Genomic DNA, 25,648 nt, shown 5'->3' with positions numbered 1-25,648 from the left:
TTCATACTTTACTTGAAGTGGACTTAACAGGCTCTTACAGTTGATGTGACTTCTCCTTCCATGTTTGTGCTAAAGTGTAGATGAATGCGCCATATGGTGAATAAATTCACACTCTCACCAAACAGCTGTTGATAGGCATGAACGAGCGTTTGTGATGGAGGAGGGAAAAGGGAGGGGTGTTAAGGACCCTATTATGTAACCACCCTCTCTTTTCTTTCTTGACCTCCCTCAATCTCCCCTCCTCACCTCCCCCTCTTCCATCCACCAGTTGTGTAACGGCAGTGATTTGCATGCCAAAACGTTTTTGTAAGAGGCTAGCAGGGGGAGGAGACAGGAGGAGGAGGGAACAGGACTCTGCAGGATATAAGGAGCCTGCACCCCTACTCTTTTACCTTACATTCCTGAATTCTTCTTACTGCTGAAGCCCAGAACACAAAGGAGCAGCCATGAGGAACACACTGATGATGCTGGTCGCCCTGATGTGTGCACTGACCGTCTGCGCTGACATCACACCGGCCGCAGACTTCGACCTGCAGAAGGTAAGAGACGGATTAGATTCTGCTGATATTACACAAACAAATAAAGCTGGTTATTCCTGCAGTAACTGTGGTTGTGTAACATGTTTATTGCATGAGGTTTTAAGAGTTTAAATGAAATGATTCAATGTGCTGCTGTTCAGATAAGCTCTCACCTACTTTGCATTGATAGATTTGAGTTTATAAGTCTTTATTGACCCCTTCTGTTTTTCTTTTAGATGTCAGGCAAGTGGTACACTGTCGCATTAGCCAGCAACGCTCAGTGGTTTGTGAACAACAAGGCAGGAATGAAGACTGGGACAGCTGTAATTGTGCCGACTGAAGGAGGGGACATGGACCTCACTTATGCCAGCTTGAAGTGAGTGATCTCTATGCAATCATACTTTAAATCAATATAAGGATTCTCCTGGGGAAAAATAAACTGACATGGACTGACACTTATTGCATATTATTGTTAAGTTGGTCCAAAAACCCCAATATACTGTATAATCAGAAAAGCAGGTATTTATGGGGAATATTCTCTGAAATGTCCGTATTATATAATATGATTGATCATCAAATCAACAACTCTAAAACAAACCTCTTCTTCAATCTTTTAGAGACGACGGTTCCTGCTACAGAGCAACTCACACCGCTCAGAAAACAGAGACTCCCGGTCGCTTCACCTTCCACAGCCAGGGTGAGTAGAGCATCACACACACACACACACACACACACACACACACACACACACACACACACACACACACACACACACACACACACACACACACACACACACACACACACACACATTTGACGTAGCGATTCAACAGCCTGACCTCTCTATTTCTGCTCTCATCAGTTTGGAACAACGACAACGTCATGACCATTGTTGAAGTTGTGTACGACGACTACGCCCTGGTGCAGACCATCAAGACGAAGGAGGAAGTGTCTGAGGCCTTCATCGCAGTCTACAGTGAGTGAAGAGAGACACACTGTGTGATGGAATAGCTGTGTGATTTGGTGAAGGTGAAATTAACTCTGTGTGTTTGCAGGCCGCACTACTGAGTTCAGTGAGGTGGTGCAGCAGAAGTTCACCCAGCTCGCTCTGGAAGCTGGAGTCCTGCCCGACAACGCCGTCATCCTGCCACAGAACGGTAATGCAGAAAAACAGCACTTTCATAAAAACTCATTTAACGTTTCCTCACTTATACTCATTGTCCTCATCCTGTGTTGTTACAGCTGAGTGTCCCGCAGTCTGAGGACCCCCTGCTGACTCCCCCCCCTCACTGTGATCCGCAACATCACGAAGCTACACCTGAGACGGTTTCCTTTCCTGCTCCTGCTGCATACTAGAGAGCAATCCTGACCCTCGTTCAGGGCTCATTCCCCCCCCCCCCCCCCCCCCCCCCCACTCTGCACCTAAACTGTGGCATCAGAGCGACACAACAGAACAGCTGATAGTGAACAGAGGGAATGATTGCAAGAGACTGTGAATGCTGTTTGTTGTCTGAGTGTTTGTTGTCTGTGTGTCTTTTGTAACTGGAGTGTTTGTTGAAATAAACTTAAAGCCAGAAAAAATTTATATTGTTTCAGTGTTAAGATTCTTTCTAGAAATGGCAACGTTTCAAATCTTTAGAATCATGAATGTCAAATCAATTTAGCAAATTACATTACACACATGATTAACAGGCATACAATTAGATCTCCAGGAATTACACAGGGGCTAGGTTTTATTTCAAACAGCCCTACAGACAGATTAAAGGGTTAATGTAATACTAGATTAGCTAAATACACAAACAAAGTTCTATTGTGGGCCTCTTTGCAAGTAATCACATATAATAAAGCTCTGCATAGGACTTTATGAATCAAACCAGGAAGAGCAATCTTCAATTGTAATACAACTGACACTGGACTCGGTACTAGTTTGACTTCTACCAAAATAAAGTACTTTTACTGTGTACTTTGTGAGTAATCCTCTGTCAAAGTCCCCTCCTTAGTACTTAATGCATGTTTTTCTGCTATCTTTGATGAATGATACATTTGTTTACCATTACTTCTTAATGAAATTGATAATGGTTGACTTTGTATTAGTTAGCCTAACAATACATTGAAGTACTTTTACTGTGTATTTATTGAGAAATACTTTGTCAAAGTCCCCTGCTGAGAACAAAATCAAGCCACTCCTGCTAAGTTTGATGAGGGAATTATTTTTTGTTGCCATTAGTTCTTCATGAGATTGATCCTGTTGGACTCAGTACTAGTGAAACTACCCCCACAAGTACTTACTGTGTACTTTCCCAATAATCCTCTGTCAAGGTCCCCTCATGAGTAAGAATGCATGTTTTTCTGCTATTTTTAATAAGCGTTAAAAAAACTTTCTTCCTGAGACTGATATTATTGGACAGAGTATTTTAAGAGGATATGGTATAGCCTCCTATACATGATATCAGCAATACTTCCAGTCAGTACTCCGGCAGCAGCATTTTTACCCCTTGGAAAGTATTTAGAGACTATCCTATCCCAAATATCCTTCAGCAAAGTGACACACCCTGTCACTCTGGTTGGCCTCTTATGAAGCTGCTGTCTTTTAATAAATGACTATTTCTCTGCCGCTAATTCTTTCCTCGCAGATTCATCAGCCTCATCCTTCCATCAGTCCCAGTCAGTCAACGCCTCCAGCACACTTCCAGTGTCTGACTCCATATGATATTGTCCTGATGCCCCATGATCACAAAATGACGACTCTAGAGTCTGAGTGCCAAGGACCTCATATTATGTCTGTCATTAATGTTACATCACCCATTATAACAGTTTTCATTCCTTTGTTCTCTTCTCTTGACTGTAAAGTCCTTTTCCTGCACCATTTTAAGGCTTCAAGAACAGGCATTTTAACTGTATGTGTTTGGAGAAATAACACAATCAATGGCCAAGAATTGTACTTGATAAACTCTGAATCTTGTAGTGCTTGAAAATTACACACTGGCTAAGCCGGCCAGGTTATATGCCTTTTTTTGGCAACTATTTTTCAACTATTTTAGGCTGGAAACCTTTATTGACTAAACATTTTTGAATAATTTACTATAATTTAGAAAGGTTTTTGTGACAAATAATTTCCAAATTAACCTTTTTCTCATTTTATATTTAAATTTTGAAATGTTTATGTAACACAACTCAGACCGCAAGGGCATTATAGGTGTAGAAAACGTTCATTTATTAACTTCCACAAGGCACATGTGCAAGATGTCAGCATCTCAAACGATCTCAAAGCACAACACGCAGAAACACTTCTTCTGTTCATGTCCAGAATAAAACAATCATGAACCATAAGGTGATCTGCCCCCTTGTGGTATAAACATTGATGTGCAGGTAGACAACCTCAGCCATATGGTTGCGACATTCCTCCTATAGTTCCGTCGAATACAAAAGTCCATTCACAGGTAGCAACATGGGCGTCGCCTGGGGTAGGCATCCGGGGCTTTAGCCCCGGATGTTTTTTCTTTAGCCCCGGACAAATTCTCCCTCAATAATATAATACATTAACCTACTTTACCTATAGGACGGACGGCAGAATTATAATTTCCCATGTTCAGTGAATGCAACACAGAGGCAAGACGACGCCACCAGACCAATCAGAGAGTTGCATGGAAATAAACGTGTTTTATTGGCTGACAGGTACGTACCTCTCCTCTGTGACAATGTTTACACTTTAAACTGTCAGCCCCGGACGCGGAGATTCTGAAGATGGACATTAGAAGTTTTTTTAATAAAAAAGACGGCAATTCTCAAGTGGTGGCTCACACAACAACCCCAGAGCCACCACCTGAGCCAGGTGAACAAGGTATGTACCTGTCAGTAAACTTACAAGTTATGCGAACATGTAAGCAAAGCATAAAATACAGCTACGTTGACGTTACTTTGAATCGCGCGGGTAAGCTAAACCGTTAGCAAGTAGCTATAGCTAGCCAGATTAAATAAACACTTTGTCATACAATCTAAATGTTGTGTTTTTTAGCGTTACCTGGTGATTTCAAAGAAAGCTCTCTGGGAAATGTTGACTTACTGTCAGTGTTCGACATGAAGCTATAAGCTACTTTACAGTAGTACAGTTGATCCTGATTCCTGAGTCCTGTCAGTTAAAGTGTTTCATAGTTAGCTTAGCTAAGCATCAATGTAGCACTGAAATATATGGATGTGAATTACTCAAACTACATTTGTATAGGAATGATTCTGTCCTATTGGCAGATAACTACTCTTAGTGATATCTACAAGAGGTTTCCAATGTAAATTTAACTATTTTCAATTGGTTAGTATTACATTTTGTGACAGTGTGGTGACACTCATTTTAATGAAGACACATTTGTGTATCTTCAAATTCATTTATTTGACAGAGCTGGAAACTGATTGACTTAAAATACTTGTTTGTGTTTACCTACACAGTCATCACAGATGAGCCAAACAGAGTAGAGGATGAAGAAAGGAGAAAGGGACACACAAGAAGGAGATACAACAGATAAGAACAACAATGAACAGGAACACCAGAACAGACAAGAGTCAATGGGTAACATGACTGATTTAGGGACTGCAGATACAGGGCCAAGGCAAGTGAGACATCACTGCTTTCCATCCGGCATGTTTGGCCAGCAAAAAATGATCATTTCAACCAAGTTGGTTTGATACTTTTAAATGGCTTGAATATTCTACAACTGCCAATGCAGCATTCTGCTTTAGTTGTAGAATATATGGCAAACCAAAGCAGTCAAGGGATCAAAGGGACACCCTCACCACCTCAGGATACACAAACTGGAAGCGTTCATTGGATTATTTTCGAGAACATGAAAAGTCAAACGTACACAAGGCCTTAATTATTCTCTGGAAGAGCTTTAAAGCCACCCAGGTCCACGGGGACATCACACAGCAGCTACATGCTGCAAATGTCAGTGAGATTCAGGAATGTAGGGAGTATCTGAAACGCATAGCAGCAGTGACAGCCTTTCTTGGGAAGCAAGGGATTGCTTTCAGAGGGCACAACGAAGCAGCAGAGAGTGATAATATGGGTAATTTTATGGAATGCATGAAGCTTCTTGAAAACTTTGATCCTTTTCTGCAAACCTATAAGCCACCTTCATGTGTGACCTACCTCTCACCCTCATCACAGAATGAGATGATTGAAAGCACCGCCAACGTTATAATGGCAAGGATAATATCTGAGATCAAAGAGGCAAAAATGTACTCGGTAATGGTGGATGAAGCAAGAGATAATCACACAGAGCAGCTTGCATTGTGTGTGCGATATGTAAGTCCACAAGGCTCAGTGAAAGAAAGGTTCCTTGGACTTTCTCAGCTTGCAGCATTTGATGCTAAAACCATCACTGACACAATAGAGCAGCTACTTGACAAACATGGAATAGGACATCTTAAATGTGTTGCCCAGAGTTATGATGGTGCTGCTGTTATGAGTGGAAAAGTGAGAGGTGTACAAGCTCGGTTTAGAGAGAAGCATCCAGAAGCACTTTATGTTCACTGCTATGCCCATGAACTCAATCTTGTCCTTTGCGCCACTTGCAAAGCCATCCCAGAGGCATGTGACTTCTTTGATCTCCTGGAGTGTCTCTACTCTTTCTTCTCCACATCTCTTGTCCACCATCAGAGATTGGAAACATTTCAGAAACAGCTAGAGGTAGGGAACAAACAACTTGTTCAGCTGTCACACACTCGCTGGGCATGTCAAATTGAGTCGGTGAATGCAATCCTAAAAAACCTCCCTGCTTTGATCCAGACTTTAGGGAGCCTTCCAGCCCCTCTGGCAAAGGGACTGGAAAGCAAGCTTTGCAAATTCAGTACCATCTACATGCTTGTCCTGTTCCAGACACTGCTCTCAACCACTCAGGGCCTGCACAAATACCTGCAGAAAGAAACACTTGACTTGGTGCAGGCAGTAAATTACAAAACAGCAGTTGAGAATACACTGAAAAGTTACCGAAGTGACGAGAAAGCACATGAGGTCTATGACAAGACCAAGGCCCTGTGCAATGATCTGGATATTCCCGAAACTGTGACACAGAGGAAGAAGCGAAGAAACATGGAAGACTTTGTAGTTGAGGCATCATGTGGAGCAAGGTCAGACCTGACAACAGGAGATGACTTGAGAGGGAGAATCTTCTTTCCAGTTCTCGACAGAATGCTGGAGGAGCTTCAAAACAGGTTTTCTGGAGTTGGGGAAAAAATATTAATCGGCATACAGGCATGTCACCCTGCTTCTGAGAATTTCCTGAATGAAGAGGCACTCAAAAATCTTGCACAACATTACAGCATCCACTTACAAACTGAAGAGGTTGTTGTTGCAAGACAATACCTTGCCAGGATAGAGAAAGACATGCCAAGTATCCAAAGTGTATTTTCCCTTTTGGATGAGGATATGTTCCCCTCTCTTAAGGCCATCTTCCAAGCTGCTTTGACAATCCCAGTCACCAGCTGCAGTTGTGAAAGGTCCTTCAGTGCCCTGCGAAGGCTACACACTTGGCTGAGAAGTACAATGGGCCAGGTGAGGCTTAGTCATTTGGCCATCATTTCCATTGAGAAGGAGGTCTTGGCTAATGTGGCCCATGGAGAGGTCATCGACCAATTTGCGAATGTCAAACCAAGGCGATTCAGCCTAACACTTCCACCTACAAAACAATAAAGAGTCTGAAGACAGCGAGTGATGATGGGGAGAAAAACGAAGCAAATGAAAGGTAATGTGATGAAGGAAGCAAGTGATGAGGGGAAACGGCAAGTGAGGAAGGAAGCAAGTGATGACGGAAGAAAGTGATGAGGGGAAACGGCAAGTGAAGAAGGAAGCAGAAAGTGATGACGGAAGCAAGTGATGAGGGGAAACGGCAAGTGAGGAAGGAAGCAGAAAGTGATGAAGGAAGCAAGTGATGACAGAAGCAAGTGATGAGGGGAAACGGCAAGTGAGGAAGGAAGCAGAAAGTGATGAAGGAAGCAAGTGATGACAGAAGCAAGTGATGAGGGGAAACGGCAAGTGAGGAAGGAAGCAGAAAGTGATGAAGGAAGCAAGTGATGACGGAAGCAAGTGATGAGGGGAAACGGCAAGTGAGGAAGGAAGCAGAAAGTGATGACGGAAGAAAGTGATGAGGGGAAACGGCAAGTGAGGAAGGAAGCAGAAAGTGATGAAGGAAGCAAGTGATGACAGAAGCAAGTGATGAGGGGAAACGGCAAGTGAGGAAGGAAGCAGAAAGTGATGAAGGAAGCAAGTGATGACGGAAGCAAGTGATGAGGGGAAACGGCAAGTGAGGAAGGAAGCAGAAAGTGACTTGAAAATCAAGTGTTTTTAAATATTAAACCCCTTTCTGATTCTGATTCTTTGATTTTTTTTACATATGGGTGTTGAGAAATGTATCCATAGATCTCTTAATGTTGCTCTCAAAGTGCATCAGATTGATGCTTTTAACTTCAATATTTAAAAAAAATCTTCCTGGGGGAGTTTCCCCCAAAATAGTACTTTACCTCTGCTTATGTAACTCCGGTGTATTGTCCCCTCGGCAACAGATCACTCACAGTTGGTGATTACTTTCCAGCATTTCAATTGACAGCATATAAAAAGGACATGTGAGCTTCATTGCTTAAGAGATCCTCACATGCTATCTCTTTTAAAAAAGAAGTGTCCAGTCAACAACAAAATATCAGTGATCGTATAGTGATAGTATATTTTTCATAAGCGATGTGAAACATTAAACTTAAAAAAACTCTGTGAGGGCCTAAGATATTCTACAAAATAATATTTTAAAACATTTTAGTTATATTTTTCATTACTTTTACCAACTTGATTTAATTGTATTTAAAATAACATTTCCAAAGAAATAAATCCTTCGAATCTGCCTGTTCAGTTTCTGTTGGAATGTGAAGGGTTAAATGAAAGAAGCTCCTCTCTGTGAGTGTGAAGACAGGAGCTGTTGGACGTCCAGCTAGAATTCACAGAGGGCCAGCTATTGTAACTAAAACGAGAGAGTAATGTCAAATGTCAGTACAATTGACCAATCATATCTTCCTTCTAAATGGGTGGGTGTTATTATCGCGGACTTTATGACATAATAACTCGAGGGAAGGGGGTGGGGGTCAGAGGGCCTAGGTATAAGTGCACGGCTCGCCACTGCAAATAGCCAATCACACAAAAAACATGTTGCTGTGACTGTGAGCATTAAACAATTAAAATTAAACTAAACAAACACAACAGTACGTTATTGTCCTTATAAAATAAAAACATACATTTTGTCCACCGATATAATACAGGCACCTTACCCTCAAGAGATCCTCACGTGCTATGAGAATCTCCCACAATATATTGCCATAACAAAGCTAATGCAGGCACACGTTTGTGACACTAGATGGCGCAATTGTGTATGTGCGTGTGGGGAGTCTTGCAGTAGAAAATTTGACTGTAGTGCCGCCACTGTGGGCTAAGCCCCGAATGTTTCCAGGTCCAGGCAACGCCCCTGGGTAGCAATAAGCTTGACTCGGACAAAATACGTCTCAGGATAGTTTGTTTGACTCTTTACTTAAAACAAAAGGTATCAATTACAAACACATATTTTCACAGGTCAAAAAACTACGTTGCTCTGTGCTTCTTTTTCCTTCTCACACACAATCACCAGCAGCTGCCGTCGGCTGTAATGTCTCGTAATCACAAAACAGCTGCGGTCGTCTATGCCGTCAATTCCACACGGCTGGTTCAAATAAATGATATAACACTATCAACAAAGGATTATACTATACAAATATATCAAATTATACATTTTAACATACCGTCACCTTCTTAAACTAATGGCCTAAGTCATATTTTAGAGAAAATGTTTTTTTTGCCTAAATCATCTCTGACCACACACACACACACACACACACACACACACACACACACACACACCCTGGTGACCGGACATCTCCTTCATAAAACGAATAATAAGGCGTAATAATTGGGCAGTTCGATGTGCTTAGAGGTGTGTGTGGTGTGTGTGTGTGTGGGAGGAGCCAGCCAACTCCCTGTCACGCACCAGCCCTGCAGAGGAAAACAGAGAAGGGAGGGGTGAGACAGGATAAAGCACAAAAAAGAACACAACAAAAACAAAACAGAATCATAACACTTAACCTATCGGGGGGGGGGGGGGGGGGGGGGGGGGGTGTAGAGGTGTGTGTGGTTTATGCCCCGGCCACACGGGGACGAAAACGGTCGTTTGCGTTACTGTTTAGTGTCATATAGACCGTTCGGCCACACGAGGACGACCGAATACGGCACTAAACGACTGCGTAAACGATAACGGGTCCCAAGGTGGATAGAATGGCATACGCAACGCTCTGGGGGGTCCAACGGCTCCGTGTGTACGCCCTATACGATCATTTTCTGATAATGATGAGGCAATAGCCCCGCCTCTCCCCACCTCTGCTGCTCACCCCCGCGTCAAAGTAAACTGCACACTGAATTCAGATTATTTATCTTTCTCTCGATATGGACCTAAACGCGAGTGAAGTCTAATCTGACTGGACGGAGACACGCAGCTCTGCTCACCTGAAGCTCCTCCCGCTGTGATGCGGCGGTGAACGGAGTAAAACACACACTTCAAGTCCGATCATCACCCTTAGCTATTTTAATTACCTCTCAAACTACCTAAACTAGATATAAATATGTTTATTTTTACTATTGGCCGGGTCACTCATTACTGGATCAGCTGCTGCATGAAACATACACTGGCGCTGTCCGAAGAGAGGGAGGAAAAAGAGAGGCTCCGTGTATTTTATTATTATAATATATAGATTCGTTATTCATTTGTTTTAAAGCTCAATAAATAACAAAGAAGACCTTTGACCGGCACTTTTATAATTTTGTCGGAAGATTTAAACTTTAATACACGTTGACTGGCGAAAAACTCTGCCCGGTTCCCTCGGCCCCCACCGCGGAGAATAAACAGAAGGGCAACCATGACAACCATGCTTCTTCGCTGCTTTTGTGGAGGAAGTTACAGCGCCACGTACAGGCTCCTGCATATGTACTGCAGCTTCTCCAGCGGTTGGAGCTAAACGGAGCGGTCTCGTGTGGACAGACACTATCCGGTGAATATTGCGTGTGGACAGAAGCTTGTTTGCGTTTGCGTTAATCCTATGCGTTTAGCCGTTTTCGTCCTCGTGTGGCCGGGGTCTAAAACAAAGCAGCCTGCAGTCGCTCTTTAGATGTTTTAATGAAGAAACACAGTGAAGGCACAGCTCCACTTCCTACTTGGCGAACCGGTAATTTCTCATGCACACGATCTCTTGCGCACAAGAAAGTATATCGTGATTAGCAAAATCTTTTTTTTGTCCGTTCCACAAATCATGTTTAACAACCATAAACACACTCGTACCGTCCATAGGTACCGGGGGTCTATCCGCCAAAACAAACTTAAAGTGGACCTATCATGCTATATTTGAAAAATATATTGTGGGCCATACCTATATAAAACATGTCGGTGAAGTTTTTTTCTTCAAAATACCAAACAGATCATGCATTTTAGCCATGCCTCATTTTGCTCCATTTGCTCTTTTCCAGCCCTGTTTTTGCAAGGGCTGATTCTGTGAGAAGTCTTCTTCGCTGCTTTTGTGGCAGACTACAGCGCCACCTACAGGCCTGGCATATGTACTACAGCGTCTCCAGCGCTTTCCAGTGGTCTCTCATTCCCCTGATAGGTGGAGAGTTGCCCATATAGGCGGAGCACCCCTTTTCTGACGTCAGAAAAATTCAAATCTGTATCAGCTCCGTTGTAACCCCGTTTTTAAAGATTTGGGTACGGAGGAAAAGAGAGAAGGTTGTGTTTTCTGACACTTGGTGAGTTCCCTGACACACCGGGGATTCATGTATAAAAGATGTACAAAAGTGCATTTTGCATGATAGGTCCCCTTTAAGTGTGTGTCAATCACTTGCACGTCAAGTGTTTTGCTAATGTAAATTTGTTTTAGAAAATGTAATTATTTTTAGAAAATGTATTTTTTTTTAGAAAATGTAAATTTATCTCAAGCTTTGTTGAAGTGTTTCACACTTTGTAATTGTCGTTTGCACTTCTCAGCCACCGTATTTAATGGTGTCTTCACAGGTCTCACTAACAAATCTATTAGAAAGCTGCAGCTAATTCAGAACGCCGCTGCTCGAGTCCTCACTGACACTAAGAAAGTGGATCACATCACTCCTGTTCTGAAGTCTTTACACTGGCTTCCTGTGTGTCAAAGAATCAATTAAAATACTGCTGCTGGTTTATAAAGCACTGAATGGTTTAGGGCCAAAATACTTCTTTTTTTTTACTTTTGTTTTTTATAAACAAACAGCCAGACAGACAGCACAATAGCAGTTGGCCAACAAATTAGGATGACAACAATGTGGTTCGAGTCCGACAGGATAAAAAACAAAGACAAAACAAAAAATAAATGAAACAAAACAAAAAATGGACTGCGACAGGACAAAAATCAACAAAAAACAAAAAAAAATCTAAAGGCTCTGAGTCTAAGTCCATTATTAATAACATAATGCAAAAGTAGAGATCAAACAATGTGTATAAATGGAACAAAAAGACCAAATATATCAAAAATAAAAAATAAAAAATAAAAAACATAGCACTTGTTGGTCAGTCAGCCGCCCACGAATCACAGTTTAACACCGCAGGTCCACCACCCTATTGTACAGAGACATCCGGCATGTCCAGCTCCCGTATATACCTGTAGAAGGGGTTCCACATATTGTGGAGTTTCCCCAGGGAGCCCCTCAGTATGCACCTTATTTTCTCAAGTTTGGCTGAATTTTGGACTTCTTTTAACCACGAGGTGTGTGAAGGGGATGTTGGAGACTTCCACATGAGCAATATCAGGCGTCTGGCTAGTAAGGTAACAAAGGAAGGCTGTCTCCAGAGAAGAGAGTGGCCATGTGGGTGGGGTTACACCAAACAGTGCGGTCATGGCATTAGGAGCGATCGGTTTTCCAGTAATTTCTGACAGTGATCTAAAGATGTCAGTCCAATAAGAGTGTAAGAGCGGACAAGACCAGAACATGTGTGCGTGACTCGCCGGTGCTTGGCTACATCTGTCACAAGTTGGGTCCACCTCCTTATATATTTTAGAGAGCCTAAGCTTAGTGAAGTGTGTACGATGCACTACTTTGCACTGCATCAGTCCATGTCTACCACAAATTGAAGATTTATGTATTAGCAAGGGCTTTTTCCCAAAGTTCTTCAGAAATCTCCTCCCCAAGATCTGTTTCCCAAAGAGATTTAATGGAGTTCAGGGTAACCAAACGAAGAGAGTAAATCTGAGCGTAAATACACGTCATCATTCCCTTCTGAGGAAATCTATTATTAACAAAACTGCGAATCTGTAGATACCTGAAGAAATGTTGCCTATATGCAAATGTATCAGATAGCTGTTGGAAAGAGGCAAATGTGTTGTGAATATAGAGGTCTTTGAATGTTTTAACGCCTTGGTTAAACCAAATAGTAAATACGCCATCTACTAAGGATGGAGGAAAAACATGGTTTGCAGTTACAGGGGCTAGTGTAGTATGTTTGGAGATCAAAGAAACGTCTGAACTGATTCCAAATATTCAAGGTTGCTTTGACAATTACATTGTTAGTGTAAGCAGAGGAGGGGGTCTTAATGAGAGAGTGAGCCAATGCTGAAAGAGATACTGGACTACAGGAAGCACAATACATTTCTGATCTCCTGCTAAATTATGAACCATCCAGAACTCTCAGGTCATCAGGGACTGGTCTGCTTTCTGTCCCCAGAGTCAGGACATGGAGAAGCAGCGTTCAGTTATTATGCTATTTTAAAATGTGTTTCTGCTGCACTATTTTAATGTCTTTAATTCTTTGTAAAGCACTTTGAATTGCCTTGTGTTGAAAGGTGCAATATAAATAAACTTGCATTGCCTGATCATCAGCTTAATAACATCTTGCTTGGTTTTACAGCCCGACTTAACTGTGGCAAGAAAAAAGAATGCTACTTTAAAAAGGTTAATAAACCAGTAAACAATTTAAGTTATTTCTCTTGGACATAACAAAGAATGGAAAGATGCACAGTGAAGTATGTTTAAAGAGCAACTTGCAGGTTAGAGACACCAGTGAATAAATGTGTAGGAAAATGATGTATACACTAGATTTTCCAAAAAATATACATAAATATACGCTACAGTGACATCTGGCATCGTTTTTGTAAGACGCGTGTGACGTAACATGGGGGAGAGCGGCCGGTCTAACGCAGTAATAAACATGGATCACAATGCTAGTTTTGACACAGACAGAAGAGGTTGAAAATAAATATTCGAATGCATATGACGGACCACAACCATATAATTATGAGCCTGCTATGCGTCCAAGAGACCAGGAGCCAAGGATTAGAAGAAATAACGGCCATCGGAGAGAAATGGAGCTTTGGTGTGAGGAGAATCAGTGGAGAACAGGGCAGCTGTCTTGGTGAGTGACCGGCGTTAGCTACAGTTAATGTTAGCTAACGTCAGTCACATCACAACATTGTAAAGTTAGCAATCATATATCAGGCTATAACTAAAGTAGTATTGATAATATAGTAACGTTACTGGCAGGACTTTTGATACTGATCCATAACAGAAACTAATGCGCAAGTATCAGCCTTATCTCGCGTCGCTAAAACATCCAGGTATGAGAAAATTAGTGATGTTACGTATTGCGCCGAGGCTTCGGAGCGTGTGTCGAGTAATCCCGAAGCTTTTTGTGAAGCTTGTATCGAGGCTTGTATCGTTTTGGGCCAGTGACCTCACCGATGACAAACGAAGCCTCACTGCCTGTCGATACCACGTGACTGCTTCACGAAGCGATTCAGATCGGTTGAACCGTTGAACCGCAACGCTCATAATAGCCTACCCATGGATGTATAATAAGAATCATATTACCCCTCCTGTACCCGGGCCCGGTGACAAGATGGAATCAAGAGAGCTCAGACCCTCACTCATATAGAGGTCGGAACATGTCATAAGTATAAATGGATACAAGCATAAATAAATGTAGAAATAAAAACATGAATAAATAAATGAATAAATACAGGAATAAATATGATCCAGTGTTTTCAGGGAGCTTTAGTGTGTGTGCTGTGGCTCAGCTGGAAAGCAGTTGACTCATGACCGCAGGGTCCCTGGTTCAACGACTGAACAATACGTCTTTTTTGTTGTTTATAAAAGCTACAGCTAAATGAGATAATGTAGTTAATAAATGTATTCTTTGATATGGTTTAGCCTTTCAGGCTACAACATGGTTACGTTTACGAATATTATTAAGGAATACAAATCCCTCTTTGCAATGTTTACCAGCCTCCTTAGGCTTTTCAATCACAATCATTCAACTGGAATAAAAACAATATTGTTAACATGAAAATATGATTTAATGTTCGTTGTTTAGAGTTATTCTAAGGCTTTACTCATTGGGAACTCGGTATGAGATAGAGCAGGAGTTCCCAAACGTTGCCATGCCAAGGGCCCCCATATAGCATTATCGTCTGTTGCCATTTATTTTTTAATGATGAGTATATTATGATGGCAAATATGACAAATTAATCGTACAGCTTAATACATTTTCTTAATATATATTTGTATTAATAATTAATAATCAGTTATTCTTCTAATTTTTGTTGTATTTATCTTTTGTTTGTCATTCATTACATTGATTGTGTCTTCTGTTATAAACATTCTTAACACAATATTAAACAGTAATATCAACAGTAAACATATTTTAAAGCATTTTTAAAGTGATTTCTGTCTTTATAATATTCTATAATTTTGAACAGTAATATGAACAATTAACATATATTTTTAGAATTTTTTTAAGCTATTTATATATAATATTCAACAGTAATATTAACAATAAACGTATTTATATTCATATATATAAACGACAATATTTGCTGCATCCGTGCTCTCATCCAGCTGCAGAGCGAAATATTCACTAGCTCTCAAACTCAAGCTCTCCCTCAAACTTTGCGTGACCCTCCTGCCCATGATGAAGCCTCATGAGATGAACCCTTTTGCGAACCAATTGGCTGGAAAGCTTCAAAGCTTCATAAGGCTTCATTTCGCCATCACTAGAGAAAATAGCTATGCTAAGTAGCCTTGAAGTTATACCACTGTGCAGGCCCGGACTGGCCATCGGGAGGACCGGGACGTTTCCCGATGGCCTGGCCTGTTAAGTGGCCTGCTGGCCTCAGGAATTTTTGTTTTTTATGTATGTATTGTGAACGCAACGCTGCGCAAATGTGGGTCTGACTCTGCCTCACAGAGGGTGACTGGCTGTCTACATGATGTGGCCTGCCGACATGGCCACTTTCATACAGATCATACTAATGCCCTCGATTGGTCTCTGTGTGTCATTCAAGCTCGGGAGTGTGTGTATGTGTGGCGCGAGCGAGCGAGGGAGAAAGCACGCGCACCGGTTACGTGTATTGTTGTTAGCATCTGGTGCTAGCTAGCTGCGCTAACGGATATCATGAGCTCTCAACAAGGTGGAGGAGAGTCCTCTGCTGTCAGACTGATGCGGCTTTCACACCAGCGCTTTTCCCTTTCTAGCTCCGAGCTAGAGCTTTTCTGGTTCAGCTCCGGTTTCCCTTTTCTGCTCCCGCTCTGTTCACACCGCCCAGCACCCGACTGGTGCTGCCGCTGTTGCGTCATGACGTCACCGTTTACATCGCTGATTTGCTCCCCAACGGCATTACGGCGCTCACAACAACAACGGGGAACTGCGTCGGGTCGATGATCGTGTTGCTTTTAATCACACGAAGCTAGATTAAATTGAATAACGACTTCTCCAACCTTATACTTTGCTCCAGAGTGCCGTGATTCATTGTTTATTAATGTGTTTCTGCAGCATTTACCGAGTGTTGGCTGCTCTTCCACGGGAGTTTATTCTCCTCCGTTAGCTCCCGGTTAGCTCACATTGCAGCGGCCGCTCTAAAGTATTCACTGTCCGACTCACACAAGCAGCTGATACATATCCCCAGTTCCCCTTAGCCTAAGTGAATGTGTGTCAGTCTGAATTGACGCTGTTTGGTATCACAACGCTGTTGTGAAAGTTTCTCTGGTATAAAATGGGTGATGTTAGCATAGCAACCGAAGCTAAACTGACTACTTGCTATTGCTATCCTATTGTGGCATAAACCGTTTTCTACAGGCACATTTTACCGGCGTGTTTTTATTATGATTCTACTTGTGATAGTCGGACACGACAACCTGTGCAGCCCATGTATTGATTCCATCCGATAGCTGCTATAATACAAAACAAAACGTCTGCCTCTCTCCACAATGATCAATAACAGTGAACGGATGGTCAAAGTAAGGTACAAATAAACAGAATCACACGAAGCCTGGTTAGTGTTGCCTGACTTTATAAAGTGTGTTTATAAGCACTACTGCTTGTAGGCAGGCATGAGAGTCGACCCATGTTCAGGGGAGGAGGGTTTAGTTTCCTGCACGCCTCGACGTAAGAGAGACGTAAGCGACGCCACCTCTTAGCTCCGAAGCTCTTGCCTCTAGACCGACAATTTTTTGGAGCTGGAAGTGAACCCGATTCCGGAGCTAAGAGCCGGCGCCGCTGCGGTGTGAACAGGAAAAACCGGCGCTTTTCAGGCTCCAGCTCCGAGCCGGAGCTGAAAAAGCGCTGGTGTGAAAGGGGCATCAGAGACTGATAACTACAACTAAGGTGAGGTAAAGTGTTTAGATAGTTAACTTAGTCTAAGTTCTCTGTGGGTCTCAAACGGTTTGGTCACCATTTATGTAAACACATATTTCCATTTGAGAGGTGATTAGTAAAATATGCATGAATAAATTAAAAAAAAAGTTAACTAGGTGAAAAAAAACAGGAAAAACTTTTAAAACTTGTTGAGAGCTAAAACTAGTCTTTGCTGCTGCCTCAAAGAGGAGCAGGGGGAGATGAGGGAGATAGGAGAGGCTGGTTCAGGAGCCCAGACACACTCACAACTATAAATGAACCAAAAACAAATAAATAAACAAGTTTAAGTGTTTTTTCATATTGGATATGGTACAGTATGTTATTGGTTATGGCCATGTTCTTATGATTATTATTATAAATGTATACAGTTCTGTTTCATATGGGTGTAGTCTCTTTATTTCCCCCTCAAAGTGCACCAGATTGATGCATTTAAGTCCAACATTTTAAAAACAATCTTACCGGGGGAGCATGCCCCCGGACCCCCCTAGAGGATTTGAGGTCCACCTCCACTTAAAATATGTTCACATGGATAGGTTCCTAAATAGATTTGCAATTTTTTTTTTAAATAGTGACCCATGTCCATATGTTTATTCTGGGGTAGTTTTAAAGTTTAGGGCTATCACTATGGGCAGCAACGCTGTAAATATTGACAAATAAATCCAGGAAAATGGCACAAAAGAAAACTGGTAGTGGCCTGGCTGGGTGTATAATTCCCGGCCTGACTTATTGTCCCAGTCCGGCCCTGCCACTGTGGTTTTACAACGATCTGGCGGCGAAAGGTTGTGGAGCCTCCGTTGATATGCCGTTGTAAATGGCTTGATGGAAAGCAGGTGTGTAGTCGGGGGAGGGTGCACAGCTGATTGCAGCAGGTGAGTGGGGTTGAGCCGGGAGCCAGGAGTGAGAGCCACCACGCCCACACAACAAACAACACAGACAGGGGGAAACAAACGGCTGGAGGAGTACAGCCACCACAGCGTTACATAATGCAACTCCACACTACGGCCCTTTCTCATTTCTCTAACTCCCCTCCTCGACTCCTATCCTCGAGACTTAGTCCCGCCCACAGGAGATGCGAACGGAGGAGTCGAGGAGGGGAGCCGAGGAGAGAGGAGGGGAAGCATGCAGGCGGTTAGAGAAATGAGAACTCCTCTCCTCTGAGCGGTGATTTTAAAGAGACGTCCATTAATGATGACAGGAGGCACAGCAGCCCTCTGTCTGATGGATAGATGTGTTCATGACCACTTATATATTTACTTTTAATTCATTCACAGTGCGGTATAATGAGACAACAGGCTGCGGACACACACACACACACACACACACACACACACACACACACACACACACACACACACACACACACACACACACACAATTTCAGAATCAAACAGAATCATTATAACGTAACACTATCAGAGACTGGATATATAGCCCCCCCCCCCCCCCTCTCTGGTCGCTACAATGAGGGAAATAAATTACGGGCCAAAAGTTTTATTTACAAGTATTAAAAGTAAGCAGAGGACACCAAACCAACTGAGACCTGTCTGTCCGCTGCATATACGCACTGTACAACACACACACCTACACACTGTACAACACACACACCTACACACTGTACCACACGCACCTACAGCTCCTAAAGCATATAATCAGGCTACAGCCGTTGTGTATTTTATTATGTGAAGCACAGCACTAAATGGTTTTAGAAAAATATCGACTCTTTGTTTGTAGATATCTACTAAACTACAGCAAATAAAGAGAGTAATGTAGGCCTGTTATACTGAGTGATATATATTTTACACACTGCTCTGCTTTCTGCACGGACCTCACAGCTGTTCTCTCTGTAAACATCGCGTTGCGATGAGAGCAGTTAATAAAATAACATCCAGGGGATGCATGCAGAGCTGTGATTGGCTGAGATAAGTCCGGCCGTGCGTCACGACTCTTTGAAACATCTCTGTTCCTGGAAATGCATCCACGAAGGAGCCGTGGAGGACCCATCAGTGTATCCTCGGTTATAGCTCCTCCAGAGAGCCTCCTCGACACTCGATCCTCGGTCCTCAAAGTGCATTTAGAGAAATTAGATGTCCTTCAACATGGCGCGCTGAAATTCATTTACGGGTCAATACCAGAGGACCGAGGAGTCGAGGAGGGGGATTTGATTAAATGAGAAAGGGCCTACGTTTTACGGTGCTGTGTACCGGAGGGGAGAGAGAGAGAGGAGTGAAGGGGGGGAGAGAGATGTAATACGGTCGTTTCCTGATAAACGTTTTGTTTAATAGGCCTCAGCTGTGGAGAGTGTGTGCTGCAGGGAGGTGGATGCACCTGCACAACGCACCCAGGAACGAAAGCTAGCTCCGGTCCTTTTCCTGTTAGGGAAACTGTGGACTCGATATCCTGACAGCAGTTTTTAGTAGCAGAGCTCAAAACGGCTCCTTTCCCTCTGAATTATTGCCCTTATGTCTCGTAAAACATATCAAATCCTGCATTAACTTTTTTCTTTTTTTTGAATTGTAATTTTCAGGCAAGCTTAAATCTAGTAAAAAGAAAAACCTGCAAGTTGCTCTTTAATAGAAGACCGATTTATTGAACAAAACATTTTGTTTGAGATGACAAGTGCTGTTTAGCAAGTGAAAGTGCTGTAAATTGTAGTTTCCTCCTTCATTTGGCAAAGTACACATATTCATCCATGTTCTTTCATGATTTCTCAGACGAGGGCTGCAGTTATCCATCCAACGGTTGCTCCGACGCCAGCCGCACCTGCAGAGGCAGCTGCTGGCAGACCGGCTGCACCTACAGCAAGGATCAAAGGTTTAATATATCAACTATGCAGACATTACCATATTATCATTATTTTAACCAAAAGATTAAAATGCAGTGATCTTTACCTGCTGCCTGTAAAACAGCCACTGTACTCCCGGCTGCCACTGCTCCCCCGTTAGCCACTGCAGCTGCTGACATCATGCCGGCAGCATAGGAGCCTGCTGCGATCCCGGCTGAGGTGAACCCTACACCGGCCAGAACAACAGGAGCAGCGAAGAAAGCTCCAGCTGCAGAGGAAACGTTGTTAATGCCAATTTGTTTGGCCACTCCAAAATGAATAGTGAGTCAGAAATAGTAAGCATTTAAGTGGATTGTCTAAATAACCCCAAATTGGGCTCAATAAAGTGTAGCCTAGGGCGGCTATCTAATAAAGTGTGTTTACAATCAGATGAAAACGTTTTACCTGCTCCAGCGCCAGCTAAAGCTACAGTTACTGAAACACAAGATGAATATCGAAATCAACATTAACATCGGGCTTAATAGATACCTTTGCTAAAGTAAATATTATTTTTGTTTGTCATTAAAATCGCCTAGAATGCACGAAGTAAAAACTCGATGAAATGTAAAGTGATACTCACACAGCCCCATGACTTGATATATTGTGTAGTGTAATAACTGATTATCCTCGAGCTGCACCGGGTTTATATATAGCCTGCCTAGCTTTCATTTCCTGAGAAGTAAAAATCTGCTGTATAAGGCTCAGGTTTCTCTTCTTGTGAAATGAAACATATGGATTTTGTACGGCAGAGGGCGTCAGATATTCATTGTCGTTAATGAATAAAATATTCTTCTCACTGTATTTAGAGCACCAGGAGGAAAACCAAAGGTTGTCAAGGTTGAGGAATTCTAACCCAGTTTAGGTCTACCTGCTTTGTGGATCAAATGTCTTCACCGTTTATTTACACATCAATAGTTTAATGCAATTAAAAAGGGAGTCTTATTACATTTTATATTTAAGTCGAGGCACACCAAATACACCATTCTTTATGTGACCATCGCCTGATTTTTATTATGAACGACAAGAAGCAATAACGACAATAATTCACTTTGATGTGATACTGACCTCTCACCAGTGGGGGCGCTGTTTACCAGCAGCAGCAGCAAAGCTTCCTCAGTTGAAAATCTCTTTATGTTGTGTTTGTGGAAAATACGTTGTTTATGATTACCAGAGGTGGGAAGTATGGAGCTAATTTCCTGCCATAACTCCACAAACAAACTAAACAGGTTTTACAAATGCCTCATGATTCACTAACAAACACAATGTGGTTTGCAAATACAAAACACCATCTTCAAACTAATGCATTTAGCTTTGCAAAGAAAAAACGTATCAAACAAACACATAACATTTTTCTAATAAATCATGTTTCAGAGACAAATTCAGCATAAGTTTTACAAGTACACAACTTTTTCTTCTCATATTTTTTACCACACAAGTTCCTTATTAAACTGAACACTTGAAGCGGCTTCTCAATACTCAAATTTCCTCTCCTCGACTCCTCCGGTAGTGACTCCGGAAATGAATTTTCAGCGCGCCATTTTGAAGGACGTTCTCATTTCTGTAAAATGCACACCGAGGGACCGAGCATCGAGCGCTCGAGAGGGCTCTCTGGAGGAGCTCTAATCCGAGGAGGCTCTCTGGAGGGAGCTCGAATCCTCGGTTTTAGAGCTCCTCCAGAGAAGCCCTCCTCGACGCTCGGAAGTGCTGAATTGGGCGGTACTCCACCCGGCTACGCAGTTAGTACCGGCACGTTCGGGTTCGACCTAAGGGTAGTACCGGCACTTCTGGTTCTGGCGGTACTCCGGTACTCATGCACCGTGCCAGTACTCAACACGCCCGCCGTCTTATTATAATATATAATAACATATATATTAATATATACATATATATAACAGAAGATATAGACATATAGATATATACATACAATATATATAATATATTAATATCAATATAGAACATAGATATTAGACATAATATATAACTAATAATATACCATATAGAGAGATACATATAGACATATATCTCTCATAGAGATATAGGTCTGATAGATACATAGATACATCTGATAGAAGACATATAACAATTATAAAGAGAATAAAACATATATAGACACATCTATGGAACATCCTAGAGAGAACATCGAAGCCATCTATATACACAGAATATAGATTAGAAAAAGACTACACATATTATCTAATACGACAAGCTAAACATCTATCTATACAGAGCGCATATAAACACATATATCACAGATCTACACTTCTATCCAAAGCTATAGAATATGGAAAGACACAGAGAATACTTCTGCCAGATATAATAACAATATAAGAGAAGGTACGCAGATACCGAGACATCTTCTTTTTCTGACACCATCGGATACCGCACCCAGCTTCTATCCCTCATAGACCCATACCCTCTCCTAGGACATGACTACTTCTAGGCCTCTTATATCTATCTATCTTATATCTCCATCCTACATATATCTACTATCGACGTGTATGTATATGTATGTGTATATGTTGTATATAATATATGTCTATATGTATATACTTCATATATATATATATATACACAATCTACTATAACCCGCTGGTTCTTTCTTCTTATTGGATATCTATATACTTATTATATATTATTCCCATTATATTATTATCTCTATCTAATATCCCAATATATATATTATCTATCCACTTATATATATACACCTCTATATATATATACACATATTCCATATTACACAGATATATATCTCTAAAATAATATATATATACACACGCCCCCCGTACTCAGTAGATGCGTCATGAGGTGCCGAACGGACATTCTCATCGCTCTAACCGCTGGAGTTTCACAGCGGCTGTCAGCTGTTTACTCCTGTCATTCAAACAGAACGTGCTGGAGAGGGGGCGGGGCTTATCTTCTCCATGTAAATACTGTGGTGGAAACGACTATGTCAAAATTAACCTATTTGACCGTGATTTAATAGTAATACACGTTTCAAAATAATAATAATAATGCCGAAGTAACAACATACTGAAAACTGTTAGTAAAACCATGTTTTAATGCTTTACAATTTACATACCTAGATGCACGTGTGTTGTGTTTATGCAGTGCAACTCCCACCCAGTGGGTGGCTATGTAGAGTGATAGAACAGAGCAGGCACGCCCCCGAGAGAAGGAAAGCAAGTCACGTCACAAATTAGCATTTCTAAAATGTTAGCGTGGATTCATAAAAGTGCAAAAAGACAGCGGTTGTCGCCGGAAGAAACTTCAAATACAGAGAATGCTGTGCCTGTGTTGGAAATTGTGTCTGATGGGGAGCTTTCTTTGGTTGATCCTCCTGCTCCAAGTTCTAGTGCATTAGCATTAGCACTAGCTCCGCCGCCTCCTCCAGAGCCTCTAACGTTAGCTGCTGCTGGCGCAACTGCCACCACCAACACCGGGCAAAGGATGCACCTGACTGCTGGACAACGGACCAGGTGCAATATTTTTTGCAAGACCAATGCATGGCTCCTTCTTAAAGATAAGAAGCTAGGATGTCGGATATGCAGAGATGTCAAATCTTTGGGAATACACACTGGACAAGGACTGAAACTGTCAACTGAATGGGGTGAGTGTGCAGTGTCTCATTTCGGTGTTGACAAGGGCAAACAACAAGCTAGCCTGAGAAAAAAAATCAAAGAAGATAAAGAATCACAAGCCCATGTAAAAGCTGCTGACATCCTTACATCTGCTTCACGTGAAACTATTCAACATCAAGTGCAGTCTATGCATAAATCTGAATTAGACACCACTATCAGAGTTTTTCGAATGGCATATAAATTGGCAAACATAGCCGGCCATTCACAGACATGCCAATTGATTTGAATGTACAGAAACTGAATGGGCTGAACGTGGGCAGGGTTTTGCACTCCAATAAAACCTGTGGCGAAATCATCGACCACATAGCTCATGAGCTGAAGAAAAAAATGGCAAAAGACATTACAGAAAACCAAAGAAAACTCTGTGTTTTGGTCGATGAATCTACCACTATTAGTGGTAAAACGGTGCTTGTTGTGTGTCTACGCTCAGCATTAGCTGATGCTGAGCCCGAAACGTTTTTTTGGGAGCTGATCGAGTTGGATGGAACAACGGCTGATGACATTACAAAGGCGTTAATGGAGTGTCTTGGAAGAGATTTTAACGAGGACTTTTTAGGTCAGTGTTTCGTTTCTTTTGCATGTGATGGGGCTTCAGTCATGCTAGGGAAGAGAACAGGCGTTGCTACCCAGTTGTGTAGTAAATTCCCAAGCCTGTTTGTGTGGCACTGCTCCAATCATCGTCTAGAGCTGGCAGTTGGGGATGTGGTCAAGGAGGTCTCAGGGCTCAATCATTTCCAGATCTTTTTTGACAAACACTATTCCTTGTTCCATGCCTCCCCCAAAAATCAGAGGCAGTTAGCGCAGTGTGCGCAAGCAGTCGGACAGCGTCTCCTGGTGATAGGGCGTGTTTTGTCCATCCGCTGGGTGGCTTCAAGTGAAAGGAGCGTCAGAGCAGTCTGGGAAAACTACCGAGTGCTTCATGATCACTTCACAAATGCTGCAAACGACACGAGCAGGGATTCCAGAGACAGAGCAAAGTACAAGGGCCTGGATGATGTGCTCACATCTGCAACGTTTGTCAGCAATCTGAGACTGATGTACGATGCGCTCACAGAGCTCAGCGACCTCTCTCGGCAACTCCAAAAAAGAGAGATGACACTGCCTACAGCAGATAGGCTCTTAACTCGAGAAATACGAGTTTTTGAATCCATGGTCACCATGCCTGGCCCACACATGACTACAGTTCATACAGCTCTAGCTGAGAAGTCCTTCAAGGGTGTTGCCCTGCGTGAGAATGGCAGGCTTGTACAGATTCATGCAGGTCAGTTTTTCCGCAGTATGGTAGAGAATCTGAGACACAGAATGACTTCCACAACCTCCTCTCATGTCAGCACAAGAGAAATCCCATTACATGGCCGGGAGGCCCGGGACAATCAGCTAATCCAGGACATGAAAGTTATCCATCCTGGAAGTTGGCCTGAAGAGGAGTTAGACGTACAGTATGGGGACGTAGAGGTGCTACGTTTGTGCGAAGTGCTGAAAGTGGACAGAAGAGAGACTGTTCAGGGCTTTCGCGAATACAAGGAAACCAGGGCATCCCGTACACCTGCTGCCATGGAGCCTCTACTGAAAGCAGTCCGAACCATCGCTGTCTCCACTAGTGAGTGTGAGCGGGCATTCAGCTGCATGAACGATATCCTTACTGCAAAAAGGAATGCTCTCTCTGTCAGCCGACTGTCCAGCCTGGTTTTCATTAAATGTAATGGACCATCACTAGGACAGTTCAATCCGGAACAGTATGTGAGGTCCTGGCTGGCAAAGGGAAGGAGAAGTGCTGATGAAAGAGCCTGTCCAGCTCCAGCCCCTGATACTGATGTCCCCAAGGCCTTCTGGAGCCTTTTCTAACAATGTGAAGTATATTGCAAAGCAGCTCACCCAGTGAGAAGACTTTTGGCATAATGTGCCGATTTGTAC

General features: G+C 42.4%; 2 protein-coding genes across 2 annotated transcripts; one reads left to right on the top strand and one right to left on the bottom strand.

Annotated features, from left to right (window-relative positions):
• Nucleotides 1–291: 291 nt before the first annotated feature.
• On the top strand, nt 292–2,103 carry LOC117535351 (lipocalin-like). The gene is made up of 6 exons (XM_034199799.1): nt 292–539; nt 755–894; nt 1,136–1,215; nt 1,381–1,494; nt 1,574–1,675; nt 1,761–2,103. The coding sequence occupies exons 1-6, from the start codon at nt 447–449 to the stop codon at nt 1,778–1,780; spliced, it is 549 nt and encodes a 182-aa protein (XP_034055690.1). The 5' UTR covers nt 292–446; the 3' UTR covers nt 1,781–2,103.
• Nucleotides 2,104–19,835: 17,732 nt separating this feature from the next.
• LOC117535362 (interferon alpha-inducible protein 27-like protein 2A) lies at nt 19,836–20,805 on the bottom strand. Its single transcript, XM_034199811.1, has 4 exons — nt 20,677–20,805; nt 20,502–20,531; nt 20,164–20,325; nt 19,836–20,068 (listed from the first exon to the last, which is right to left on the bottom strand). The coding sequence occupies exons 1-4, from the start codon at nt 20,684–20,686 to the stop codon at nt 19,983–19,985; spliced, it is 288 nt and encodes a 95-aa protein (XP_034055702.1). The 5' UTR covers nt 20,687–20,805; the 3' UTR covers nt 19,836–19,982.
• Between the last annotated feature and the right edge of the window lie 4,843 nt (nt 20,806–25,648).

The sequence above is a fragment of the Gymnodraco acuticeps genome, unplaced genomic scaffold (genome assembly GCF_902827175.1).
Source record: "Gymnodraco acuticeps unplaced genomic scaffold, fGymAcu1.1, whole genome shotgun sequence".
Taxonomy (NCBI): domain Eukaryota; kingdom Metazoa; phylum Chordata; class Actinopteri; order Perciformes; family Bathydraconidae; genus Gymnodraco; species Gymnodraco acuticeps.
Note: the sequence above shows the minus strand (reverse complement) of the source record. Positions and strands in the feature narration are given on the sequence as shown.